General features: G+C 42.3%; 1 protein-coding gene across 1 annotated transcript in view; it reads left to right on the top strand.

Annotated features, from left to right (window-relative positions):
• Positions 1 to 21,420, top strand: part of CHGB (chromogranin B) — a 343,457-nt gene extending 322,037 nt beyond the window's left edge. The window contains exon 5 of the mRNA XM_078649509.1: positions 21,013 to 21,420. Coding sequence (XP_078505635.1) covers positions 21,013 to 21,096 — 84 coding nt within the window. The 3' untranslated portion in view covers positions 21,097 to 21,420. The remainder of the gene's footprint in view (positions 1 to 21,012) is intronic.
• The last annotated feature ends 2,965 nt before the right edge of the window (positions 21,421 to 24,385 follow it).

Raw genomic sequence — 24,385 nt, forward strand, 5'->3', positions numbered from 1 at the left:
TCTATCATTTAATGTTGCAATAAATACAAAAATATTTTATGTTTCATTTTCATATTTTGAAAAGTACTTTGTTTTAGTGAATGCAGCAATAGCAAAAGCATATTTTAACATATTTTTCAATCATTTTATGTTTAAACCTACTGTCATATAATAATTGACAGAACATTGTATCTATGAAATCTTGCAAACTGTTCATGAAACAAATATCACATATGTATTTGATTTAGTCTGCATACGCAGTGTTAAAATGTGCCCAAGGCATGACTATGTAAGGTTTCTATCATTTGCTCTTCATTGTTTGTCATTCATGTATGGTGTATTTTTATTTCAAACGGTTTTGTTTTTGAAAGCTGATATTTAATCACTTTAAGCATTTAAGCATTTAACAAGTTACTAACATTTTTCAATGTGGTATTATGTCTTACTAAGTTTTAAAGTATGTAAGACAGGGTATGTTTTAATTAGAACAAATGTTTGAATTTCATGTTAAACCCTTTTACAAGAAAAACACATTGAGATGACGAACATTTTATAACAAGGTAAGTATAGACATTTTAGGACAAATCTTTGGAATCTATATAAAAATACACATTCGATGTTTGTTACTTGATTAAATGTATTACTACTATTTACATTTACATCAGCAGCCAGACTGACCCTCAACCTGCTCAAGAGGACACACATCACCCAGCACCTGAAAGACCTCTTCTGGCTCCCCGTCCAGAAGAGATGTCAGTTCAAGCTCCTGACCCATGCATACAAAGTCCTCCACAACTAAGGCCCAAACTATATGAACCACCGCCTGATCTTCCACCACCCATCCAGAAACCTCTGCTCAGCACACCTCGCCCTCGCTCAGACACCACTTATCCGCCGCAGCTACCCTGGAGGATACTCCTTCTCCCACCTCGTTGCCAAAGCCTGGATCACCTCCCACCTCCCCCCATGCACTTCTCCGTCACTGAACCACTTCAGGAAAGGACTCGAGACCTGGCTCTTCAACTGATGCCTGCAGCACAGCACCTGGATACCAGGGCCGGACTGGCCATAGCGGGCACCGGGCAATCCCCCAGTGTACCGCACGATGGGGGCCAGTTTTGGGCCCCTGGGGGCCGCTTTTGTTACAGGGCCGTTTTTGCAGCATAGCTGCAAAATCGGCCCAGTAGCAAAATCGGCCAAAAACCGGCCCCGGCAAAGAGCTCGACGGCACCTCCAACCCGGGGGGGGGGCCAGCACTTTGCCAGGGCCGGTTGTGGTTCCCAGTCGTGCCCTGCTGGATACCCCCCTCCCTTCGCCCAATACTGCTTGATTGATTGACATTTTTGAGTGTAACAGCTTTTCTGTAAATGCGGTAATGGCATGTTTATGTGCTGTTACTCCATCAACGTTTGGAAAAGCAAAGGAATTGTTTACCCATCATGTGGATAAAGTGACACAAATAAAAGATAAATAAAGGATAACATTAGTTCTTTCTGTTTCTCTTATTTGTGGGTTTTTCGTGTTGGCAACAGCTGGACCTCCAGAGCAATACCTGTGCAGTGACTGTTGAGGAGCAGTATCTTAAACAGGGTGTTGGTAGTCAGGGACAGAAATGTAAGCACTGTTGTACCCTGCCAGTCTGGGATGTTGATGGGGAGGTAGTCGCAAAGGATGGTGTTTGGCCACGGATTGGCCACAGATTGCAGATTTAATACCTGATTATACCCGTCAGTGCAATAACCCATCACATATAATTCTACACTACTGTTTAATGATATTGATGTTCCTTTCCCAGAGATCATTCTACATCAGTAGCAGGGTAATGATTCTGTACTGCCACCCCTACTGCTGCCTTGCCACACCAAACAGATTTTGCTGTAATTCATTTACTATGGTCTTAGCAACTTTGGACATCATCTGTGACCATTGAATTGTGGTCACATGCCTCCCTTCTCTTGCTGACAAAAATATTGTGGTTTGCTTTGTTAGAAAAAAGTGGTACAAAAGGGGGTGGTGGACGGAGCATCTGAACCAATCAAACACTCACACCCAGTCAACAGATCTGGGTTTAATCCATCACCGTTCTTTAGCCCACTCTGCCACCCCAGTTCAGACATGGCCATATGCAAACCAGTCTGACCCTGTGCCTCATGGGAACAGTCCAGCCCGAACTGCCAAGCCATGCCTTCCCTGGACCGGAAACAAGCTTCCGAGGACCGGTTTCTGGCATTGTTAGAAAAAAGGCAAGACAGAGGTGGTCTCAGTGCAGATGGTGGTTTCCATAGCACGGGGTGCCAATATCCTGGTTGTTGGAGTTGAAGACAGGACACTACTGGATGCATTAGAGTTGATGATGGCACCTCTGAGAGTGCTGGAGTCAGGCAAGACAAACCTGATTGTCCTGGTGTTTCGTTATGGCTGTCTGATGTACCTTGAGTGCTTCTGCTCCAAATGAAGGGCGTGATGTTCCTTCTGCAGATGGCGTGGACAGTAGTGTGGACTCGGTAGCCTGTTGCCTTGGAGTTGCACCTACAAATCAAAAATGTATTGTAGATTTGGTTCTGTTATGTATTGTCATTGTTACAATGCACATTGCTCTTTCATATTTATAAACATTGATATATTGATTATAACATTTGTATAAAAGTTTAAATAACAACGATTGCTACTTGCACAGGCGTTATTAAAGTACTGGGTAAACGCATACATTTAAAAAAATGTTTTTGGTTGGGTTTGTCGATACAGGCCCTTGAATTGATATTTGGGGCAGGGTTCTCTATTACAAATGTGGATTATGATGCATACACCATATTATTTGTAAATACTTGATTATGCACTTAATATTGCTGTGTCCCATCATGGCAAACTCCAAAAGTCACTTAATAAAGGTCAACCCCCTGGTAGCTGTGGCACAGAGCAAACAGGCTTAACTTAGGACAATGCGTAAAGTAGTTATGCAGTACCAAAACAGTAATGAATTCCAAACGCCAAGCAATGAAAATTATAAATTAAATGAGAAAAATAGAGTACATTTTAGAAGACAAAATGACACCAAAATGTCAATAATCCAACAGGACCAGAGATATCAGTTCTTAAAGTTTTAAGTTACAATAGCACTAAAAAGTCGTAAGCACCAACGATAGTCCAGGGTAGACCGGCATGTAGGTGCACTTTGAGGCCGATGCAATGTATTCCGCGGTCAGATACACAAAGTGGGTTGGCCTCGTCAAGGATTTTACTTTCAGACCTCGAGCTTGAAGAGATGGTACCCCATCTCAAGAGTGACTGACTGCAAAACTGAAGGTCTACCCACCTCATTTAGGGGCGGGAGGACCTTCAGTATGTAAATGGGAGAGACTACTCCATCCACATTGCTGAAATACACCTCGATGGTCTAATTAAGTTTCACAATAGGAACCACTACCTAGGCAGGCAGGAGAATCCCTAGTTTTTATGAGAATGAGCTAACTGTAATTGTGGATGAAATTGTGAGGGTACAACCACAGTTTATTGCAACTCAAGTACAGCCCACAATTATGAGCCAACACTTGAAAATTTAGTCCAGAAGCGGGAGTAGGGTGAATGCAATATCCAACACTCACAGGACAACAGCCTCAAGAGATGGAATGTCTTGCGGGTGAGAGCCTATTAATTTTATGCCCAGTCCCAACAACATAGCATTGGCTAGGTTGGTGAATCTCCCAATCCTCTAAACCACTTGCCTTGGGAGGAGACGCTGTTGACAATCATTCACTCTAAAGGCATCATGAGATTGACTGTGGAGTGGAAAGTGGTAAGTACTCAGTAAACATGTTTGTAGATATGCTGTGTATTTATTTCATTTGATGGCCCCCTTTTAAACTCACAAAAATGTACATTTAATCTACAGACTGTCCCACATATGTGGTCTCACTTGGGTTAGAGTCCAATGTATCCCTATGGTCATGTTCTCTCAGTCCTCACTTCCACCACCCCCACACTACAAATATATATGACATTGAGTGACCAATTAACTACTACTACAGCCAACTCTAGGTCTTCAGGGACACAGTCCCTTATTTAGAGTTTTGCAAAAAGATACTCTGTCTCAAAAAAGGCATAATACCGGTCCTCAAAAATATAGAACCCCATGCACAATTAGGAGTCTGAAAAACTGCAATATTTCTGCTGATGAAGCCTCCTCTCTCTCTCTGCAATTGCCAACTTAAACCCATGACCTGGTCTAACTTGTGCTTTTGCCTAAGGATGACACACAATATCCTACATATGTAGTAAATATGATATGAGTTTGTGACTGCCAGGTCTAGCTTTTAGATACAAACATGACAATTTAAAAATAATCCTGACATGCTGGAATAACACTCCAAGTGTGTCAGGGCTTTTTAAATGGCATTACCTTTATAGAGAACTGTTTTTGTATTTATCTTTTGTTTAAAAAAAAAAGGTTATATGTGGCCACGTTGAACATGGTAACTTCTCATTGATGTTGCAGTGTCTTCTTAAGTCCTGTTGTGGCAGTGACACATCTTAAACTACAGAAATATCTGCCAGTCAAGGGTACATGTGTAATTATGGACGTGTGTCTTCTACAAGGGTAATTGAGTGAATACATGAGGCCAACAAACCTGCTGCCAAACTTTAAATAATGTCAAGTGGCCCTAATCTTGAAATTTTTGTTACCTATAAAGCTCTTTTTGTGTTAATGTTATTATTTCAGTGTAAGATTACAACACCCAGAATGAATTCAATTAGAACTCAAAAGCAGACCTGGAAATAGTGTAAGAAGTTAATTGTACAGAAGAAAAATCATCTGTGACTCAACAGTAACTAAAGAATGATACCAATAGCAGCCGTTCACAAGGGCCCAAACAGGCTTTTACCAAAAACAAATATATTTCACATTTGTAACAATATTACACCAATTAGTACATCACAAGTAACCACAGCATACTTATCACGTTCCCTTCAAAAATATATCCGGTTTAGTCTATCTTGGGGCACACTTATTATGATTCCCTATTCAACATAAAGCACAATTAGAGCAGACCTGACTTATCGTCTGACACCCTGCAATCATTGCCCATCATATGACCATTTAAAATTATATACTTGGTGATATTATATATATATATATTCACTGAAAAAACCATAGGTTATAGACCATATATAGTTAGGAATTAGCATTTAGAAAACCTTATTTTACTCACACAAAACCATTGAAATTCCATATATAGTTAGTTGCACTAACTATATATCGCGCACCCGCAATCCACTGCTGATGATGTCACATATTACATCAGAGTTAATCAAGTGAAAAATGGACACTTGTAACAAGTCCAGACCGTTGGTTGGAAAAACTATGGTACCCTCAAAAGACCCAATGTGAATAGGTATAGCGGTATATATCGTTCCTCCGCCCCTACATTGTGGTTCGTTGGCAGTTATCATTGGGTACCATAGATAGTGTGGGTGCCTGCCTCAACCAGAGGCTCCTCTGGTCTGGGTTGCAGTGGCCAGAGAAAAATTTTTTTTGTGCAAAGAAAGATCAAAAAAATTAAAAAAAAAGACTGTTAAAAATGAGATCAGCACCTAGGGAAATTTTAATGAAATGGTGAAGATCTTATAATAAAACCAATGGGTACTTGTCCTAGATCGGATTATGTGATCCAGAAGTATTCAATTACAATAGTGTCGACATGTTTCAGCCCCCCTTGGCTCAAAGGAGTCTACGGGGCTTTCGTCAGGACGGAAAAGGACAGACAAACATGAATGTTCTACTCACACTTATTATGTGGAGTTCAATGGAAACAGCGAGGGTCAGTGTTTAAACCACTCGAGTTTGAAAAGCCCCCTAATGCGGAGATTGTTGCTTTCATCGGGGAGGTTCAGAGCCGCGTGTCTGCGATCCTACGCTGCTTGTGCTGACTCTGCCCCCGGACGTCAGGATAGCGTCTGTGGGACGCTATCCTGACGTCCGGGGGCAGAGTCAGCACAAGCAGCGTAGGATCGCAGACACGCGGCTCTGAACCTCCCCGATGAAAGCAACAATCTCCGCATTAGGGGGCTTTTCAAACTCGAGTGGTTTAAACACTGACCCTCGCTGTTTCCATTGAACTCCACATAATAAGTGTGAGTAGAACATTCATGTTTGTCTGTCCTTTTCCGTCCTGACGAAAGCCCCGTAGACTCCTTTGAGCCAAGGGGGGCTGAAACATGTCGACACTATTGTAATTGAATACTTCTGGATCACATAATCCGATCTAGGACAAGTACCCATTGGTTTTATTATAAGATCTTCACCATTTCATTAAAATTTCCCTAGGTGCTGATCTCATTTTTAACAGTCTTTTTTTTGAATTTTTTTGATCTTTCTTTGCACAAAATTTTTTTTTCTCTGGCCACTGCAACCCAGACCAGAGGAGCCTCTGGTTGAGGCAGGCACCCACACTATCTATGGTACCCAATGATAACTGCCAACGAACCACAATGTAGGGGCGGAGGAACGATATATACCGCTATACCTATTCACATTGGGTCTTTTGAGGGTACCATAGTTTTTCCAACCAACGGTCTGGACTTGTTACAAGTGTCCATTTTTCACTTGATTAACTCTGATACTGTTTGGGGAAATAAATGGACACGTTTTCCTCGTCCCTCCTCTGATTATCCTTGTCACATATTACATCATTCATGACATGGTCAGTGACATCACTGATGACATCACTGATGACATCTCAAATGACATCACTGATGACATCACTGATAACAACATCCAGTGATTTTATGTTTCTGTAAAGTTTAAATATGTCTTACATATTGAAGAATGAGTGGATGTATAAGTGTCTGGACGAAGGATTTAGTAGGTGCATGACTGACTGTATGAGTGAGTGATTAAATGTGTCTCACTGAGTGCATGGGTTAGTGACTAAACTGTCTTAATTTGTGCATCATTATGTCTGTTGTTCTGTAAACTGTTGCATGTGTTGATCAATAGCTATATGAGTAACTATATGGGTTATTGATTGATTGTCCAAGTATTTGTATGGGAGACTGAGTGTGTGTGTGGCTGGCTGGGAGGTGTGTGACTCTGTGCAGATCAATGTGTACTTATATCAATGATTGTATAACAAGGTAAGTATGTGTTAGTATATGTTTGAAAATATAAGGTGCTCTATGTTTAACTATATAGACAAGAAAATGGAAGTGTGATTGATTCTTTACAGGACTGACTAGGTGTGTGAGTAACTCCATGGATGAGTGGCAGAGTGTGAGTGTCTGTATAGGTGTATGAGTGCATATGATAGTGTTGTAAAGATGAGTGATTGTATGTATGAATGATTGTATGGGTGAATGAGTGAATGTGTGTGTAGACGTAGGAATCAGTGAGTACATATGTAGTAACTAGTATTGGTGTGTCAATGGTTTCAAAAATTATACTCTGTATTTAACACTGGGTGAAACAGAGGTTATATTAAAATATGAGGAGATGCATTGTATTGTCACATGAATGATATCATCAGTGATGTGGTCATTGATGTCAAATGAGATGTCATCAGTGATGTCATCAGTGATGTCATTTGAGATGTCATCAGTGATGTCACTGACCATGTCATGAATGATGTAATATGTGACATCATCAGCAGTGGATTGCGGGTGCGCGATATATAGTTAGTGCAACTAACTATATATGGAATTTCAATGGTTTTGTGTGAGTAAAATAAGGTTTTCTAAATGCAAATTCCTAACTATATATGGTCTATAACCTATGGTTTTTTCAGTGAATTTTCAAGGTTTTGTAAATGCTAATTCCTAACTATATATGGTCTATAACCTATGTTTTTTTTCAGTGAATTTCATTGGTTTTTTAACAGCTAATATCTGTAGCTGTAAAATGTATTCTTCTTTAAATCCAAAAATATTTTTTATATGTTTATTAATAAAATTTTTTTTAAATATTTTTTTTTCTCCGTTCCCGCTTCGCGAATCGGGAAGCTTCCCGTTAGCTGACCTTGATGCCGCGAAATAGACCGCGAGCCGGTAAACGTTTCTTTACCGCAACTGCCGCGTTAGAAAACAACATCGTGACGCCTCCCGTCCGCATGACGTTTCGCGTTGTCGCGTGATACGTCATATGACGTGCTACGTTAGCGAACTGGTACGCTTACCGAGTCGCAAAGCACAGGTTTCTGGAAGCAAACCGGGAGGCCCTGCAAAGCGCTTAACGTAAACACAGCAGGTCATGTGACTTGGTAATAACACTTTTCATTGGTTCATTTCACTTTTGGTTTCCTAATGATGTAAGACTAGGTCATATAATCTAAAATGAACACTTTTCATTGGTTGAGAACTATTGTTTTTCCCAAATGATGAAAATCCCTCCTTCTTTCCTCACTCTGACTTTCATCATTGTGAGAGAAAGACCCTTTGTTACCAGTGAGCAATGGCTTCTTTAGTAGCTTCAGCTGGTGCTTCCCCACCACCTCCACCACATCCAAGGAAGAGTGGACCACCTGCTCAAGTTATAATTCAGCAAGAAGAGGAAGAAGAGGAACAGGACGACGAGCACGAAGAGAGGCACTTTTTGCCTGAGGAGCCCAGGACGTCTCACCGGAAAGAAAACTTCATTTGGCAATTTTTTTAAATTCCCAAAGGTCAGAAAAAAGTAAATGCAAGATACGTAACTTGCCTTATATGTCAAGATAGACTGTCCAGAGGGACCGACAAAAAATACAGTTTCGGAAACTACACAATGCATCGCCATATGACTAGGTGGCATCCTAACAACTACAGTGCTGCACAGTTTCGTAACGACCTAGATAATCTCCCTATTATGGCCAGAAGATCTGTTGTACCGGAAGTAACGGGACCAGAGGGCAGGGAGATGGTGCCAAATATTCAAACGAGATTTCATGAAGTAAAACACGTCTGCGTACATTGCAATGGATTCATTTGCTACGGAGAAAGAAGCATCACTCTGATCAACAGAGCTATTGACTATCATATGCAAGTTTGTACGAAACGCCCCAAATAATAAATACTTTTTTTTTGTTTTGTTGCTCCTGTTGAGCCCTTTACAATGAATCGTTTTCATTGCCCCCTGCAAGAAAAACCCAAAAAAATATAAAACTGTTCAGAAAAATTCAAAAAAAGTAAAAAAAATTTCAGAAAAATAATAAAAAAAAATATAAAACAACAAAAACAATAAAAAAAAAAGTTCTTTTCAGAACTACCTCCCCGTTATAAAAAAATTGGTACAATATTTGGAACTGTGCCAACCTCTATTTCTCATAGTTCGCTTCCCAGTTCGCTCGCCGGTACGCGAACCGGAAGTGAACCAAACATTATTTTTTTTTAAAAGAACAGTAAGTATAAGGGAAGGAAACAGACACTTATGTTAAAAGAAAGACAGCTATAGGGGAGTAAACTAGAGATACTATTACCCGTAATCCACTGCTGATGATGTCACATATTACATCATTCATGACATGCTCAGTGACATCATCAGCAGAGGATTGCGGGTTTTTTGGCAACGTGCCTTATCCACGGTTTAATAACGCTGCCTTTTGCTTTATATAAGTTTTCAAATTGTATGAAATATATACCAATAGGTCGTTATGAACCTTTAGGTAGTGCTTTTCTTCATGAGGTCTGGTCGCTTCCATACACATACAGATGTTTCAAAGATGATCAAGAAGTTTATCTGAATGGAGAGGAATGCACTGAGACGCCAGATCATTCACTAATGTGTAGGCACATACAGTTACACGGTTCATGCAACAAACACCGACCAAATATGGCTTGCGTGTTGCAAGGCACGCCAGTTCCTGCTATCATCCCCACGTTCAAGTTGTTGGAAAATGGTAGTTATTTGATGCTCAATAATGAAGATTGTTCTGGGTTAATTAAAAGTATTCCTTTTATCGTAACAGTAAGTGAACGGGTTATTTGCTGCAGAAATGTTCTATTTCCTCCCACACATGAACATAGGGAGTTTTCAATCTGGCCACAAATACCAACCTTGGGAGCACATTTCAACGGCATGGCAAGAATAAGAGCTCTTTTGTCTCAGAGAGAGGTGGCCTTGAGTTCGGCCCGTGAAACTTTTGTGCTTCACATAGCGAACACCCGTACAGAGGTGCAGACCCTTTTAAATACTGATTCGCCTTTGCATTTCAGCGACATGGTTCGGACTATCTTTAACGCGTCCTCCACAAAGGCCCTGGCGCACTTTTTTAAAGTTGTTACCAGTGGTCTCGTGACTTCATTTGAGAAAATCTTTGGAGTCATCCCTGCTTTCTTTCATTCTATTTTTTCCACTCTGCTTCGTGGATTCCCATTTTTACTTGCATTACCAGCGGACGCTCTTGTGCTTTTTTACATTTTTAAATATGGATGTCCCTCCTGTGCAAGCTCCCGCCCTGCAGCTGCTGACACTGTTCCGCAATCGCATGCTAGAATATTATGGCACAATGCCGTTGGCGATATTAAGCACGGCATATGGATTATCTTTTCGATTCTCCTACTTCACCTGTGTCCAGCCTGTATTTCACTGCCTGACCTGTGATTTCGATTGGGCCATTGATTTGTGTCTCTGCGGACCGGTTTCTCCTGACGTCGACTTTAATCAGCTGATGACTCCTATCATTACTCACGAGTTGGTTTGTCCTGGCGAAAGGATTATGGCTGTGGCATTGATGCATGGACTAATTGGTCCCTGGAATTTACTGGCGGCAACACAGTCTTTCTTGGAACAGAGCTTTCTTGAAAACCCACCGAGCTGTCCTCTGATGGTGATAGAGGATCCGGTGCTGGGAGAGCACGTATGTTCTTTTCCGCTTTTAAATTGGATGGCTGAACTCTTTTCGGATTAAGACGGTGACTTCCTATTGGAGGCTGTTGCAGCTTATTTTGCATACACAGTTATGTCATAGACCTTTTTCATGTTTGATATGCTGAGTACTAGCATTTCATTGACAATTCATTGACTTATTTGTCAAGTTTTTATTATTTAGCTTGCCTATTGGCTTAAGACTCGATAAAGTACTTGGCTGTTTTATTTTTCTTTAGCATTAAATTTTCCTAGTTTTTAATGTTTTACCTTGCGGACCGTCCACATATAAAGTTGCAATCTGCTCTCATGAGATGGCACTTCTATTATCTTATTCAGTTCGTTTCCGGATCATGGGGAGGTGTCATCTAGGTCCTGGATATCTTTACACCGTGTTAAGTTAGCATGGGCTCATTACCGGTTTAAACGCCATTTTTCCTTTTTTGCAACTTCTGCACACGACACTTAGTTGTTGCTTTAGCTTTCAACCTAGTAGTTCATCGTGGTTTACATGAGAATAATATGTTATTGCTCTACTATCTGCTTTGCTTGTTAAACTATATCTGTACAGCGAGTGCTGAAGTTTCAAGAACAACACGATACAGAATTGTTATGAGGTCTGATCTCCACGACTTCATACTCATAACATAAGTGCAGCTTCTGCCAATTCTGGGCATGAGGCGGGTTTTATATTGCTTTGCCGAACACACATACACAACAGTTGATGCGGTTCACATGAAGAGAGAGCTGGTGTATGCTGATGTGATTCCTTCAAATCTAAGACACTAAAGTATGGGCACGCCCTAAACCAACACAAACAGACCTTCTTAGCAAATAATATAATATGTGTATTAGGGAGGGTGAGATATAAGCAGCCGCGGGCCGTGGAGGGAGTTACGGTGGGGCAGGGAGGCGGGGAGGGGGAGGGGCAGGGTGGAGCCCTCTCCACCCTGCCCCTCCCCCTCCCCGCCTCCCTGCCCCACCGTAACTCCCTCCACGGCCCGTGGCTGCTTATAAGTGTTGCTAACTCTTATTCATTTACAGCATGTTAACATACTGTCACCATTCGCTTTTTATGTACTAGTAACTATGCTGGTAATTTTGCTACTGATAATATGTGTACTTGTATTATCTAAGATACTACGCCTGAGAAGACGGCATTAGTAAATAAACATTTCAAATACACATGTGTTCTTCTTAACTCCATGTTCTGGTTTCTAAGAAATATATAACGACCGACTGTTCATGAGTTCCACGTATCCTGAGGTACTATAAGTTCATATTCTGGATTGTCTAAACATTGAGAGTTTGTTATATCCAATGTGACACTGTACCTAGCTTGCTAAGGGGTTTTTGATTACTAAGGTGAGTTTTGGGACACCCTAATTCGCCGAGGTTCCAATCCTCTGTCCACAGTTCTGTGTGAGAACAGAAACCCTGCGACAGGGGCACCCCCGACCCTTGCTGGAGCTTCATCACACTTGCGATACAACTCCAGCAATGCGCCACCTTTACGGCACAGATACATCACGCATCTGTGCTGTTTTTGCCCCATGATGCGCCGCATTGTAAATGCAGCACACCATAGGTGACGGAACAGCGGCACAGAATGACTAACACATCCCTGGTGATGCGCCAGTCATCATAAATCTATCCCTATGCTTCTTATCTTGTTAGAGATGAACCGCCATATGTATCATCAAAGTTTTTTGCATTTCCTAAATAGCGAACTTTAAGGAATAAATAGCGATTCTTTACCATTCCTAGTTTGCGATGAGCTATTTGCTAATTACAAATTACCCATTCATTTCCTTCATTTCCATAGGGCGGTTGGACTCACTTTTAGCTCGAACGGCTGAATGGATTTCCACGAAACTTGGCAAAATTGTAGGGACTGGTAGCCCGATGTGCCTTTGCTATGTCTCAAGATATATGCTCCAGTGGTTTTTACGAAAATTAACTTTGAAAAATATATATTGGGCTACATTGGCCTATATATATGTTGGAGCCCAAATGTAGCCCAATGTAGCCCAATGAAGCCCAATGAAGCCCAATGTAGCCCAATGTAGCCCAAAGATGGCCGCCAGAGACAAAAAAAACAAATGTAGCCCAAATATCAGCCAGATGTAGCCCAACTATAGCCCAGTGACAGAATGACCAATCAGCTTCGCAAACCTCCGTTACGCGAAGCGGAGCGCTGTTACAGATATATATCTTTTTTTGAACGTTAATTTCTCAAAATCCACTGGAGCACATATATTGAGACCTAGCAAAGGCACATCGGGCTACCAGTCCCTAATATTTTACCAAGTTTCGTGCAAATCCATTCAGCCGATTCTTATTATTATTATTTTTTTTTGCCCCGCGGGGCCCTTTTAAAACCTCCACATCAAACCTAGGGGGTCAGCGAGGATCTACTATGCCCCCTTATGGTCATTTGCCCCTTCGCTTTGGCCTCCTCTTGTCTCTCGATCCTACCGAGAGACAAGATGGCGGCCGCTACGGACTGTTTGGAATGTTTACAGACGCCGGAGAACCAATCAGCTTCGCTTCACAAAGCTCCGTTGCGCGAAAAGTACGCGTACTGGAGCGCTGCCCGGTCCGCTGTTACAGATATATATCTTTTTTTAAACGTTAATTTCTCAAAATCCACTGTAGCACATATATTGAGACCTACAAAAGGCACATCGGGCTACCAGTCCCTACAATTTTGCCAAATTTCGTGCAAATCCATTCAGCCGTTCGGACTAAAAGTGAGGCCAACCGCCCTATGGAAAACTCAATGTTAAAAACACGTTTTGGGACCCCCCTTTTTTCTCGACCCCCCCTGGACGAACCCCCCCCCCAATTTTCAGGGGCTGCTCAGAAACAAAATGTGCCATTTTCCTGAAAATTTCAGCCAATTCCGTCCACAAACGCCAAAGTTATTTGACATAGAATTTTCAAAAATCCCATAGAGAAAAAATCCTAACTATATATACCTACTGGCGACCGCCAGTAGGTAATATATATATATATATATATATATATATATATATATATATATATATATATATATATATATTCTAAAACCTCACCACTCAACAACCTGCTACACAAGCCTGCTATTTTAATGATTGGAATTTCCACATCCACCTTGAAGATGCATGCAACCACAGCATCACAAAGTCTTCCCTTCAGTAATATTTGTAATTCCTAATAACGAGATTGTTTACTAGCAAGCACCAACAGTAGAAACTCCATCTTACATATATTAAGGCTCACCCAGTTTGAGTTCATCCAATATTGTAACCTCACAATGATCTAATACAGCAATATAGGGTCCTGCTTAAGCTACAACGTTTGGCTTTAGCCACAGATGAGAGCCTATAACGAGATAGAGGACCCTTAGCTACCGTATAACCTGGAGCAAAAGGATGATAAGGCTATTATAAGATTCCATTAACTGAAGGTAGAATGTTCTAAATTAAAAAGGGAGAAATAGATAGACAAGCATTGAAATAATAGAGAAGGAGGACTGTGCTAGCCATTTCTGGCCCTGAGGCACTCTTATGGCTACAATGGAGTTCTGAACATTCCAATGTTCTAATTAAGCAAACATTTTCAAAAAGGAGTGCACTCCCAAGAACTTCTTGGCCAGGGTGGCGTCAAAGGGACTCTTCTTCACCCCGATCATTAACTAGCTGAACATGCCCTCTAACTTGTATAATATTGCTATTGCTTTATTGAATTGTATGTTACAAGGGTCAGAAAAAGGAGTATACAGAAAGTGTGATAACAGATTATAGTTACAAGATAGTCATTTGTTGGTGGTACTATATCAATTTTAAGAATTGTGGTGAGTGATTTCACGCTGTGAAAAATGCCGAGCCTCTATTCAGATCTGATGACCCATCGTTCAGAGAAAATGGTTTTCTCTCATGATTTTCTCATGGAAATAAGAAACTAAAATGAGGGCATCTTTTTTTTATAGATTCTTAAATATGGCCTTCACCCAAATGAGACAATTTTAACATGCTGAATAAAACGTACTTCCAACAGCAGCAGCGTTGGAATTAAAAGCTGGAGCCCTAGCATTCTATATTTATAACAAATGTGACCCATCCACAAATGCATTTACTAATTTGCAGATGTGCAACTGCTGGAAATTCGTTTTTGTTGGCCTTAGGTCTCTGTGCACTTTACCACTGCTAACCAGTGCTAAAGTGGTTTGGTATGATTGACTTATCGACAACTGGCATATTTAATGTACCTATAAGTCCCTAGTACAGTGCACTTCATGTGCCCAGGTCCTGTAAATTCAATGCTACTAGGTTGGCCTGCAGCACAGATAATACCAACCACTTACGTGGCCTTTTAAACAAGTCTCAGGCCTGCCATTGCAGAGCCTCTGTGTGCAGTTTACACTGCCATGTCGACTCCGCATTTACAACCCCCTTCCAAGCCTTAAAATCCTCTTTTATTACATATAAGGTACACCTACAGATAGGACTGTGAGGCTCTGAGAAAGTCAAGAGGCTGCAAGCAACAACAGAGGAGGAGAACCCTGAATTGCAGAAAGGACCATCCTGCCTCCAGAAGGGGAATCAGCAGTATCGGCTCCTGGAGGGAGTGCTGCTGGGTGGCGACGCAGGGCGGGTGTGGGGCAGGGTGGGGGTAGTAAACTCCGGATTATAGCCTAACGGAGGTAAGTATACAAATAAATAAAACTAATTTCATTGCCCGCGCTGCATTGCATTTGGCGCCAAGAGTGACCAAACCCCAAGTTTACTCTCCGCAGGCAGGAGCTTCAAAAATGCTCCTGCCCACCGAGCGCAGACTTTTTATATTTCCCTGCCTGCAGTGATGTGTGTAGAGAAACAGATCAAAATATTGCTCCCACCCACAGAAAGAAGCATTAGGAGTTGCTACCTGTGGGCAAGAGCAATGCAGGCTCAGCTGTATGTGGGGAGTTGGCTGGGGCTGCAGGGGCTTTGAGACTCCCCCCACAGATGCCAGCAACACTTTGGTGGGTCCCCTGGGTGGGAACCAGGGCACCCACCTGTATGTTTCAGGGCCCGGGGGATATGGTCCCTGAGGCCAAAATCGGCCCGGGGAGGGGGACACCGTGCCATCTCCCCCAACAAAATGTTGCCAGGTCCCTGGCGATGGGAGTCCCCAGGGACAAAATCGCCCAGGTGGGGGGGGGGGGCACATGCTCCCTTCTCCATGCAAATATAGCAAGGATACACACAATGGGGTCTCTGGGCCCAAGATCAGCCTGAGGAAGGAGACTGCATGCCCCCATGCCCCTAATAATGACACCGGTCCCCAGATTGGGGTCCACGGAGCTGAAGTTGGTCTGGGGAATCTGGGCCATGTGCCCCTCTACCTGAAAAAGGATGACAGGGATGGGGTCCCTGTGGCCAAATTTGGCCTGAGGAGGGGGGTAGTGCACGCCCCTTTCCCTAAAAATTAAGCAGATCCCGGGGAATGGGGTCTCTAGGGCCGAAATCAGCTCCTTAAAAATGTTGCTGGGCCCTGGGGAAATGGGGACACTGGGGCCGAAATCGGCCCGGGGAGGGGGGCTGATTGCCCCCTCCCCCTGACCATGTTTCCGAGCCCTAGGGGATGGGGTTCCCTGGAACTAAATCAGCCCTGGGAGGGGAGCCACCTCACACCATCCCCCTACAAAATTTCACCAAGCCTCAGGGATGGGGTTCCTAGGGCCAAGATCAGCTCATGGATGGGGAACAATGTCCCCCTCACCATGAAAATATTGGTAGGCCCCATGTGCCCCCCCTTCCCTTTATTTAAATAAATGGGCCTGGGGTGGGGTCTACTGGGCTGATAAGAGCTTGGGAGGGGCCCCCCTCTCTTTAAAAAAATACAAAGCTATGGGGGATGGGGTACCCAAGGCCTAAATATGCTTGGGAGGGGAGACCGGGTAGCCCCTTCCCAATAGAGTAACATGTTGTACAATAGAGTGGAGTGGTGTGTCAAAGAGTAGCATTTTGTACAGTGTCAGAGTGAAGAAGCATAGAGTGGAGTAGCATAGAGTGGGTTGAACACTGTCGAAGAGTGGAGTGGCGGGGCATAGAGTGGAGTGTTGTAGAGTGGAGTGGTGTGATACAGAGTCGAGTGGAGTGGAGTGTCATAGTGTCTAGTTCAGTGGAGCAGAATGTCTAAGAGTGGAGGAGCGCTGACTGGAGTGGAATGTTGTACAGTGGAGTGGTGTGTTGTAGAATGGAGTAGTATTTCATAAAGTGGAATGACGTGGAATGCCATAAAATGGAGGGGTGTACAGTGGTGTGGCGTACAGTGGAGTGGTGTACATTCGAGTGGCATGTTGTAGAGTAGAGTGGAGTGGTGTAAAGAGGAGTGGTGTGAGGTAGAGTAGAGGGGATGGGAGTGGTGGGTCATAAAGTAGAGTAGAGTGCTGCAGAGTGGAGTGGCATGTCGTTGAGTGGAGTGATGTAGAATGCAGTGGGGTATCATTGAGTGGAGTGGCATAGAGTAGAGTGGCATGTTGTAGAGTAGAGTGGAGTGGCATATCATAGAGTGGCATGTCGTAGAGTGTTTGAGAGTGGAGCGGGTGGAGTGGAGTGGTATAGAGTGGAGTGGCATGTCGGAGAGTAGAGTCATACACTGGAGTGGCGTAGAGAGTCAATCAATAAATCAAGTATTATTTTTATAGTGCGGCTAATCAACCCAGGCGGTATCCAGGCACTGTGCTAAAGGTATCAGTCCCAGAGCCAAGGCTTGAGTCCCTCCCTGGAGTGGTTTAGTGAGGGAGAAGTGCGGAGGTGAAGGGGGAGGGTGTTCCAGGCATTGATGGCTAGATGGGAGAAGGAGCATCCTCCAAAGTGGCTGCGGCAGATACATAGTGTCTGAGCAAGGGCGAGGTGTGCGGAGTGGAGGTTTCTGAAGGGTTGGTGGAAGATCAGGCAGTGGTTCATGTAGTCTGGTCCTTAGTTGTGGAGGAGTTTGTATGTGTGGGTAAGGAGCTTGAACTAGCATCTCTTCTGGAAGGGAAGCCAGTGGAGGTCATTCAGGTGATGGGTTATGTGTTTTCTCTTGGGCAGGTTGAGGATCAGTCTGGCTGTTGAGTTCTAGGTTGTATGGAGTGTTTTCAGGAGCTCTGTGGAGGTGCCAGCATAGAGTGCATTCCCATAGTAGAGCCAGCTTGCGATGAAGCCTGTGCCACCATTTTCATTGTGCTGATGGGGAGCTATCTGAAGATTTTAAAGAGCAGTGGAAACAGCCTGAGCCAATTGGCAATGGCCTGTCATTTCATGGAGAGTTCACTGTCCAGTATGATGCCGAGGGTACAGGCGTGGATTTTTGGCGTGGGTATGGGCCCAAGCTCTGTCGGCCACCAGGAGTCGTTCCATAGGGCAGTTTGTCTGTGAAGATCTGAGCTTCTGTTTTGTCCGTGTTGTGTTTCAGGCAGTTGTCTTTTATCCATGCCGCGATTTTCTTCATGCAGTTGTGGAAGTTGGTCTTTGTCAAGGCGGGATTCATTGAGAGTGAGAGAGCGAGCTGAGTGTCATCCAAATAGGAGATAATGTTGATGCTATGCAATCGGATGATGTCAGTGAGCGGAGTCATGTAGATGTTTAAAAGGATGGGGCTGAGGGATGGGCCTTATGGTACTCCGCAGATTGTGTGCTGGGATTGTGAGGTAAAGGGGGGGGTGGACTCTCTGGGTGCGTAACATGAGGAAGGAAGCCATCCATCTAAGCGCATTGTCTGCGATTCCAATCTGGCATAAATGATTGATGAGTGTGTGGTGGGAGGTGGTGTCGAAAGCTGCAGAAAGATCCAGGAGGATGTGGGTGGCTGATTCTCCTCTGTCGAGTAGGGCTTGGATGTCGTCTGTTGCTGCAATCAGGACTGTTTTGGTGCTGTGGTTGGCTCTGAAACCTAAGTGGGATGGGTCCAAAGAGTTGTAGAGTGGAGTATTGTATAGTTAAGTGGCGTCTCATAGAATGTCTTTTGTCATATATAAAATAAAATAGATTTCAATAGGTACCACAGTACTTTCTGGGTAATTTCTCCAAATTACTATGGTACTCCGTACATATTTTTTTAAATATATAAAATCAATAAAACTAATTTTCTCTCCCTCTACAGACTTTCCTAAACTGCCACACAAGCAGTACTAAGTTATATTTTTATGAAAAAACACATAAATAGAAAGTGTGGTCTAAACAGAATGGCAACCTTTTCATTTTGCAAGGGCCTTGATTAACCAACAATATTGTGTTTCATCATCTCCATGTACTGCAGTATACCACAAAGGTACTTATTATACCACAGACCAATATATCACTAAGTTTTGGGCCACGTAATTTAAAGCTACTGAACCAAATTAGATCAAATAACAAAAAAGACCCTTTCTCACCATAATCTATATTCCTGATAGATATCATGAAAATCCACTCAGCCATTTTGCCGCTACATCAGAGTAAAAGGTCTATGAAAAATGCATTCGTGAAAGAATTGAAAACTTTGAACATGCATAATGCTAGTCTCCTGTTTTGCCATAAAATGTTGATTCTCAGAGGATGCACTCAATAAAGAATCGTGAATTTATTAAAGACAGGGAGGCTAGCATTATCCCTCCCATCCACCATGGGTGTTGTAGGGTTTGTGGACTAATAATATATTAATATGTTTTCAATTTGAAAATAAAATCTATAATTAAAGACAGAACACAATTTTACATATGTTTTCTTTCAGAAAATTTTATTTGGAGTACAGTCAAAGGATGAAAGTAGGATTATGAAGACATCAGAACAAAAGAGCAAGAAAATTAATGGCAGGGAGCATTTGTTGGACTGCAAGTTCTATTTCATTGTTTGGTTGTTAAAGTTCTTTTTGGAATTCTTTAAATGCTTGCAGCTTGGAAGTGGCAATAAAAGGTTTATGCATAATGCTAGCCTCCTTGTCTTTAATAAAATTACAATTCTCTATGCAGTGCAACCTCTGAGAATCGTCACTCCTTTGTGTTCTACTGCAGACTCCCACGGTGTTCTAAAGAACAACTAGAGCACTAACAATCTTATTTATGACAAAAGGATAGCACACCTGAAGCCATGTTGATTGAATCAAACTGGTTAAGTGTGAAACATTTATTCTAGAAAGGAACAAAATGAAGGGGTTCAGTTTGTAATGGAAATTATGGTTAGTGTTTTAGAAAGAAAAATTAGGACACATTTTAAGTGAGTTCTCAAATATCTTCCTCTTCTGTTTCATTAAAACATTCTGACCTGCCAACTGAAACGCGTACTTTCAACACCAGCAGCAGACTGCCAGTTAACTCCCTGATGATCAGCAGCTTTACTACAGTGTTCTAATGAGCAACTAGAGAGCTAACATTTAGAATTTATGCCAAAAGTGTGAGCGCCATCTTGATAGAATCAAAGTGGAAAACTGAAAGTATTTGCTACTGAGGTTACGGCAGTAAATGAAGAAATTAGGGAGCTTCATAACAAATACCTCTCCCAAGACGGTATTTTGGTGTAGTTGGGTGGGATTCTTTGGATCCTGGCAAAGGGGGGGTTATGTGTTTGTCCAGGGCCCTGCGCCCTTATTTAAGCCCCCCAGCCACTTGTTGACTCGCCCCCGTATTGGGGGCGCCGTAGCCTATCCTGGGGCGACCAATGGTAACCCTTTTTCACGGGCTTCCGCGAGAGGGGGAGGACTTCCTGCCTTGCGGCATTTGTCCTGGGCCCCGATCAGGTCCGGCTACGCCTTCCCCGGCCCGGGGTTCAAGGCAATATGTGGTAAAAAGCATTGCGTGGTAATGGATGTGTGGTAAAGGCATTACATTGTAATGCCAGTGTGTTGTTTGTATAGGCATATATGTTTAAATGTTTTACATTAAGTTTAAAAAATTATAAGATTTGAAGCCAGTTGTGATTTATTATTGAAAGGAACCACTATGAGAAGAATGAGCTACATCAAAAAGTATCCTTCCTCCAATATATTGCCCATCTGTGCTTCTGTACCCATTTTCGCATTTTCCCACCATTAGGCTACTGGAAGGGGTGCTCCTCTGTGAAATTTGTTTTAGCCAACCAAGCTCCTCGATGTATTACTATTGTGCATATCGTTGGGCACTGAAAAACTTTCCTTATTTAAAGCTACATTAAATGTCGCATCAGAAACTCTTTCCCTATGGTCTAAAAAGGATATCTGTTTTTTCGTGTGCTCTCTAGGAAAAGGAGCTGCGGAATCTGGCCGCAATGGATTTGGAGTTACAGAAAATAGCAGAGAAGCTCAATGACAACCGGCGAGGGTGAAGGCCGCACTCCCACGTGACCAGTCCCCCCTAGGATGCTCTCAACACAGCTTTCGATACTTCGGATACCTAAACATATTGATATTATCACTGCCGCTAAAATGTCTTGTTTTCTTAGACACAAACTTTATTGTCCAGTACGTGTGGTGTTTTATACCGTAATAGTTACTTTTATGCTACGCAACTAGTGTGAAATAAAAGAGCACAGAAACGAAGGCAGACAGTACTATGCTTGTGAGAAATGGTTGTTTTATTCTTCAGAAATGTGTCTGTCTCTTGAGTTTTAAGTATTAAAAATTGTGATCAGTCTCGAAACAATCCTTTAGTTCTGGCTACTGTCTCAATTATTAACGGTGTCAGTGAATATAAAGCGTCTACATTGTTTATATAATTATTCTGCTTTACCAAATAATAATGATGATGAAACTTCCTGGTGTAATATAATAAGTGTAAGGCAGTTCACCACTTTAGAAATTAGTTCGTAAGAATATTGCCTTACCAAAATGCACACATAGCAGAAGTAATTCACACATTCCTCGTGCCACAATGACATCACAGGGTTGACTGTTCCTACATCATTTCTTCAGCAGCCTCCATTTTGGTGCTGAGGGACAAAGGAACGGTGAAGTGGAATCCCACAAAGTAATAGCGCGGCTAGGCCTCTATTTACCTTTTATTCCATCCACTTTCTTCATTGCCCATGAAACCGAGCACAGCAAAAGCAGTGTTAAGGGTATCAGAGAAGATATCAGGGGTAGAAGCTGCTACACTTGGCTAATACCAATAGATATTCATGTTAGTTTTCAGGATCATCACCAGCTAACTGATTAACGTTCTAGGTTATCTAGTTCAAGAGGAATAATGGTATATTCAAGTGTTCTGCCTCAAAAGTACTACGGAAAGTGATTAGGACCAGACTGGGGAACCAAAACACCTCTGGCAAAAGTGTTCTAACCGAATTAATGATGTTACTTAGCATGCCATTACTTAGCAAATGCCTTTAATTAGCAGTATTTTAAAACGCATGTCATTACTTCGCAAAATCTTAGAAAACCATTAAAGTGGCATTACTTAGCAGTACATTACTTCGCAGGTTTTTACTACGCATACAGATTCTTTTTCTTTTTTTATCCTACACGCCAACACTACCCTCCACGCCCCCTACACTTCCCTAAACCCTAATTCACTACCCCCTATACTACACATACACTACAACACTACCCTTAACCCTAAAACACTACTCTACACTACACATACACTACAACATTACCCTGAAACCCTAAAACACTAACCCCTACACTACACATACACTACAACACTACACTAAACGCTAAAACACTACCCTACACTACACATACACTACAACACTACCCTAAACCTTAAAACATTACCCTACACTACACATACACTACAGCACTACCCTAAACCATACAACACTACCCCCTACACTACACATACACTACAACACTTCCCTAAACCCTAAAACACTACCCCCTACACTACACATACACTACAACACTACTCTTAACCCTAAAACACTACCCTACACTACACATACACTACAACACTACCCTAAAACACTACCCCCTACACAACACATACACTACAACACTACCCTAAACCCTAAAACACTACTCTACACTACACATACACTACAACATTACCCTGAAACCCTAAAACACTACCCCCTACACTACACATACACTACAACACTACACTAAACGCTAAAACACTACCCTACACTACACATACACTACAACACTACCCTAAACCTTAAAACACTACCCTACACTACACATACACTACAGCACTACCCTAAACCCTACAACACTACCCCCTACACTACACATACACTACAACACTTCCCTAAACCCTAAACACTACCCCTACACTACACATACACTACAACACTACTCTTAACCCTAAAACACTACCCTACACTACACATACACTACAACACTACCCTAAACCCTAACACACTACCCCCTACACAACACATACACTACACCACTACCCTAAACCCTAAAACACTACCCTAAACTACACATACACTACAACACTACCCTAAACCCTAAAACACTACACATACACTACAACACTACCCTAAACACTACAACACTACCCTACAAGACTACCCTAAACCCTAAAACACTACCCCCTACACTACACATGCACTACAACACTACCCTAAACCCTAAAACACTACCCTACACTACACGTACACTACAACACTACCCTAAACCCTAAAACACTTCCCCATACTACACATACACTACAATACTACCCTAAACCGTTAAACACTACCCCCTACACTACACATACACTACAACACTACACTAAACCCTAAAACACTACCCTACACTACACGTTCACTACAACAGTACCCTAAACCCTAATACACTACCCCTACACTACACATACACTATAATACTACCCTAAACCCTAAAACACTAACCCTACACTACACGTACACAACACTACCCTAAACCCTAAAACACTACCCCCTACACTACACATACACTACAACAGTACCCTAAACCCTAAAACACTACCCCCTACACTACACATACACTATGACACTACCCTAAACGCTAAAACACTACCCCCTACACTACACATACACTACATCACTACCCTAAACCCTAAAACACTACCCAACACTACACATACACTACAACACTACCCTAAACCCTAAAACACTACACCCTACACTACACATACACTACAACACTACCATAACTACACTAAAACACTACACCCTACACTACACACACTACAACAGTACCCTAAACCTTAAAACACTACCCTACACATACACTACAGCACTACCCTAAACCCTACAACACTACCCCCTACACTACACATACACTACAACAATTCCCTAAACCCTAAAACACTACCCCCTACACTACACATACACTACAACACTACCCTTAACCCTAAAACACTACCCTACACTACACATACACTACAACACTGCCCTAAACCCTAAAACACTACCCCCTACACAACACATACACTACAACACTACCCTAAACCCTAAAACACTACCCTAAACTACACATACACTACAACACTACCCTAAACCCTAAAACACTACACATACACTACAACACTACCCTAAACACTACAACACTACCCTACACTACACGTACACTACAAGACTACCCTAAAACACTACCCCCTACACTACACATACACTACAACACTACCCTAAACCCTAAAACACTACCCTACACTACACGTACACTACAACACTACCCTAAACCCTACAACACTTCCCCATACTA

This window comes from Lissotriton helveticus, chromosome 6 (genome assembly GCF_964261635.1).
Source record: "Lissotriton helveticus chromosome 6, aLisHel1.1, whole genome shotgun sequence".
NCBI classification, from domain to species: Eukaryota; Metazoa; Chordata; class Amphibia; order Caudata; family Salamandridae; genus Lissotriton; species Lissotriton helveticus.